This window comes from Mus caroli, chromosome 8, assembly GCF_900094665.2.
Source record: "Mus caroli chromosome 8, CAROLI_EIJ_v1.1, whole genome shotgun sequence".
Classification (NCBI taxonomy): domain Eukaryota; kingdom Metazoa; phylum Chordata; class Mammalia; order Rodentia; family Muridae; genus Mus; species Mus caroli.
This window is the reverse complement of record NC_034577.1, coordinates 39,665,182-39,670,362: the sequence shown is the minus strand read 5'-3', so window position 1 is coordinate 39,670,362 and position 5,181 is coordinate 39,665,182. Positions and strand designations below refer to the sequence as shown.

The window sequence follows — 5,181 nt, the reverse complement described above, 5'->3', positions numbered from 1 at the left end:
TGAATATATAGAAAGTGGTTCCGTGGTTCACTCTATAGTGAATATATAGAAAGTGGTTCTGTGGTTCCTTCTGATGCCAGAATGGTTGTTGATTTGTCTTCTCTAAAGTTGACATGAATTCGTTTCTTGGAGAATGTAGAGTTGGATTTATGCCTCACCGAGCTTCCCTGGTCGGCTTTATGCAAAGTAAAAACCGATGTTAGTATATCCCAGAATTACTGAACTCTCAATACAAATGGTCTGCAATATTTGTGCTGACTGGCCTCTGTTGTGGGAAACTTGTTCTGTTCCTGAAGTAGATGTAAAGTAGATGTAAATAAGAAACTTTGTTGAAGACTCTAAGTAATACAAAATTGGCATTTTTGAGATTTTTATTTTGAATATTCAGTAAGTAATTTTCTTTCATTTGTTTCCAGAAATCACTTTAAAAATATATGTCCTCCTTTCTGCCTACATTCCAGACAAAACAAGGGCCGGGGAGAGAGGAGTTGAGTGTGTACTGACTTCTGCATATGATTTAGAAATGCATGAATGGTGGTATTTTAGAATATTTGCAAATTGCCATCATGTAAATTTTTAAGAATTTCAAAAGAAAAGTTTCTAATTGTGTTTTTATTCTACCTATTAAGCATTATTTTAATTACTGATTTGGACTTAGGGTATGGGTCTTAAATGCCTTCTAAATTAACCTGTGGTGCATCTCCTAACTGACTTGTCAGTCATGAGGAGGGTCATTTGCTTCCTCTGTTACAGCGTCCCTGTTCATGGTTGCCCCTCTATATCCTAAGATAGGCCCTGACTTCTTTTTCATTGAGTTCACAAAATAACTAACAAAAGTGGTAGAACTGATTTGGCAAGACATATAGTGGAATTTTAGTATCAAACTAAGACAAAGTAAACCAAAACTTAGATAAGATTCATTAGTGACTGTGGTGCTATAAACAAAAAAAATCAGGCTATAAATCTATTTATGTTTCTCCTCAGCTATATAAAGTATTATTATATTTATAGAAAAAATATATATAGAAATATCTACATATATAGAAAGCACAATGCTAAACCAGTAGACTTTAGACTTTTAGTCATTTATACATTTCTCTTCAGTTGTTTATTATTGGTAGCTGTTGCTTTTAGCATGATAGATCACCGTATTAGGACAAGGATTGTTATCTGTGTCTTGATATCAAGTAGATGTCAAATAAATCTTTGTTGAATGACTAAATGTTATAAATATTATAATAAAATTAGTGACTTTTGAGTATATGCATTTTGAATATTCAGTAATCTGCAATTAAAATTACAAGCATAATAGATATTTCATCTTATGAGGTATATTACATTATATTGTCTATGACCTGAAAATGTACTTTTCCTGAATGTAGAAGTTAATTCATGTAAGTTAAAAGCAGACTGGTCTTTGAAATTTTATCTTTAGAAAACCTTTCTGTCTTAGGGTTCCTCTTGCTATAAAGAGACACCATGACCCTGGCAACTCTTGTAAGGCGACATTTCACTGGGGCTGGCTGACCGTTCAGAAGGTTCGTCCATCATCTTCATGGACGGATGCAGGCAGACATGGTGCTGGAGAGAGAGCTAAGATATCTTGGCAGGCAACAGGCGGAGAGCAGTACAGGGCCTGGCTTGCGCATTTGAGACCTCAGTGACAGGCAGTGGTGGTGCATGCACTTGGGAGGCAGAGGCAGTGGGATTTATGAGTTCCAGAGCAGCCATGGCTACACAGAAAAACACTGTCTCGAATAAAACCAAAAACCATACCAAAACAAAACAAGACTGACAGAGACCTCAGTGACACACTTATTCCAACAGGGCCACACCTCCTAATAGTACCACTCCCCATGAGACTATGGGGTCCATTTTCATCCACACCATCCATTCTTATATTCTTTTAATAGATTCTTCAGTTTGAAGATATTATGACCAATCCTTTCTACCGAGAGCGCTTTGGAACATACATGGAACGGATAGACAAGCGGGCTCTGGTTGGCTTTTGGGAGTCTGCCGAACACCTGAAGAATGCTAACAAGGTAGTGTACGTATGCTTTAAGGAATATTAATAATTAGCTAATGGGAGCTTGTGTGTTAGACAGTATATCACCTTCTCCATGATGCTTTAGGGTAAGTATATACTCAAGGAACATTTTTAATCATAATATTGGAACATATCTCAGCCCATTGTGGCAAATAAAATTGTACTGCATTTTTATAGAAGATGCTTTGACTGAACAGTCAAGGAGAAATATTTACAAGTGTACCAAAAGACTGGATTTCATCGTTTTAATGAACTACAAAAATATGTACCCATCCATGTTGTTCTTAAAAGACTGTTATTATCACTGTCACCTCAGCCTCGTCAACCTGCTCTGTCACCTTGTGTATTTCATCACCATGTATAATATTCATGCTTTTTATCCCTTCCACTTGTGATGTACACTTTTTACTGTCATTTTTTCTCACATAAAATATGATTGAATAAAGGACCATGAGCGTTTTTGGCTTCCAATGCCTCTTACAGCAAAGAACCCAGTAGATTATATATTGCTCTGTAAGTTCTCAGTACATGCTTCAGAATTAAAGAGAGCCTGGACATTCTTTCTATAGGTAAGGATGTCTAACTCATATATGTAACATATATATTATATTCTCAAAGAGCATTTGAATGATTCGTTAACAAGTACAAAGAGCTTTTAATTTCATTTGCATATGAATGTTGCCAGAACAGAAAACCAAGTTAAGTACCTGATATAGCACACACTGTACTAAGCAGCTAAATTCCGTCTTGTGATATTTTAAAATCCCAGGAATACTTTTCATTTCTGATTTACAAGGTCCAAGTTAGCACTCGTTACTCAACATAATGACTAGCCTTGACTCCAGGTGACTTCTGCATGCTCTCAACAGAATGTTGTAAAGAGTAATCTAAAGAATCTTTCCACGTTTCTGAATATAATTTTAGACTTTGCAGTGGAGAACATAAGAGAGCACGAAAGCGTCCTCCCGGGGGCCCGGTTGGTCTGACAGCTGGGTAAAGGCGTTTGGTCATTAAGTTGACATCTGTCTCCTTACAACTGTCCAGGAGTTTGTATAGTGTCCTAGAGTGAAGGGAGCACTGCGGAGCTTGTGAGGAGCACGTGCATGGGAAGAGAGTGTTGTACTTCTACAGTAGAGCACGGTGACCTGCCCCCAGTGGAGTTACTCTGAAGCATTAGCCTTGATGAGGAAGAACACCTGCTGTGTTTTTATTTATTTAATTTATTTTATTTTATGTGCATCGTCATTTTGCCTGCACGTATGCTGTGTAAGGATGTCACGTCTTAGAGTTACAAGACAGTTGTGAGCTGCCATGTGGGTGCTGGGAATTGAAGCCTGGTCCTCTGAAAGAGCAGCCAGTGCTCTTAACTGCTGAGCCATCTCTCCAGCCCGCCTGCTGTGTTTTTCTCTATGACTATTCTTCTTTCCAGAGTGAGAGTTTCTTCTCATGTCGGTAAGGTGACCACTTCCCATTAATACATCAGATAAAAGTCAGTAAGATGTCTCTAAGTCTCTAAGATGTCTCTGTGGAGTTGAGGGATCTGTCACATAAGAAGAATCTAATTCGTAACTTTCCTTGTTAGTATCCAAATATTGCTGGAGGAAGGCCCCAGACTCAAATAGCATGCAAAAGTAAAGAGCATTATTCTACAGAAATTATCAGCATGCAGAAGCAATGACCAGAGGGGCTTGTAGGCCCATTTTATACATGGCTAGGAGGCTTCAGAAGGCTTAGGTAACCTGTGATATGATTGGTAGGGTCAAAACAGTGACATTAGTACCATTTTGATTGGTTGCTATGTTGATTTCATTATAATTGGTGAGACCTTAAAGTGGTTTGGAAACCAGCTCCATTCTGGCCTAGTTATCTCCTCCAGCCAGGTGTCCAGGAGCTGACTCAGCTCCAGACTGAGCCTCCCTAAGTCAGATCCATCACTGACTAACTGGCCATTGTCAGTGGCTCCTTCTGAGGAGCCCAGTCTGTGTCCCAGGGAACTGAATATTTGTGTGTCCAAGAGTTTAGGACCGCTCATCCTCTAACACTTTGCAAACACTAACTGCTCAATGTAAGTATCCATTTTAAAGGAGTGGTGGCTTTTATTTCCAGGTCTGCTATTTCCCCTGGACCCGGAATGTGGATATAGAAGTCTGAAGCTGAGTTTACAGTTTCTGGGTACATCTAGACACTGTCCTGCCAGGTTTAACGTGCAGGCGATGTAGAGGGAAATCATTTCTCTCAGAGACTACTGTCTTACCTTTCTCTCCCATCACCTTCCTGTCTTTTCAGAGTGAAATTCCACAATTAGTTAGTGAAATGTATCAGAATTTCTTCGTGGAAAGCAAGGAAATCTCCGTGGAAAAGTCACTTTACAAAGAAATCCAGCAATGTCTTGTGGGAAACAGAGGCATCGAGGTGTTCAGCAAAATCCAAGCCGATGTGTACGAGGTGCTGAGGGACCGGTATTACCCCTCCTTCATTGTCAGCGACCTGTATGAGAAGCTCATGCACGAGGAGGAGGAGGAGGAGAAGCCTGACTCTCAGCTGGCCTCCGAGAAGGATGAGCTGGTGAGTTCCAGGCCCTTCACGGCCACTTCTCTGCCTTAGTTACTATGCTTGCTGTAATGACCAGATACCTGACAAAGAGTATCTGAGAAGACACGTTTGAAATAATTGAAATTTGGGGAAAATGTCTCTGTGTGTGATAGAATTTGTTTTAGTTCTATGAGCAGAGGGAGAGAGCTGCACCCAGCACAAGCAGCAACAGCAGCAGCAGACCCCAGCCAGTTACCCACACACACAGCGCACACGTGTACCTAGAAGTATAACTGACAGTAACATCCTCACTGTGTGGCATTGCTTCTCAGGGAAGACCAAATACTCACGTAAGTGAGGACAAGGTGCAGATTTTGTCATAGTGTATATATAGTTACATGTAATAAGGTTCAGATTTTGTCATAGTGTATATAGTTACATGTAACAAGGTGCAGATTTTGTCATAGTGTACATAGTTACATGTAACAAGGTGCAGATTTTGTCATAGTGTACATAGTTACATGTAATAAGGTGCAGATTTTGTCATAGTGTACATAGTTACATGTAACAAGGTGCAGATTTTGTCATAGTGTACATAG

General features: G+C 39.6%; 1 protein-coding gene across 1 annotated transcript in view; it reads left to right on the top strand.

Annotated features, from left to right (window-relative positions):
• Positions 1–5,181, top strand: part of Snx25 (sorting nexin 25) — a 116,837-nt gene that overhangs the window by 88,397 nt on the left and 23,259 nt on the right. The window contains exons 8-9 of the mRNA XM_021169438.2: positions 1,914–2,045; positions 4,337–4,615. Coding sequence (XP_021025097.2) covers positions 1,914–2,045; positions 4,337–4,615 — 411 coding nt within the window. The remainder of the gene's footprint in view (positions 1–1,913; positions 2,046–4,336; positions 4,616–5,181) is intronic.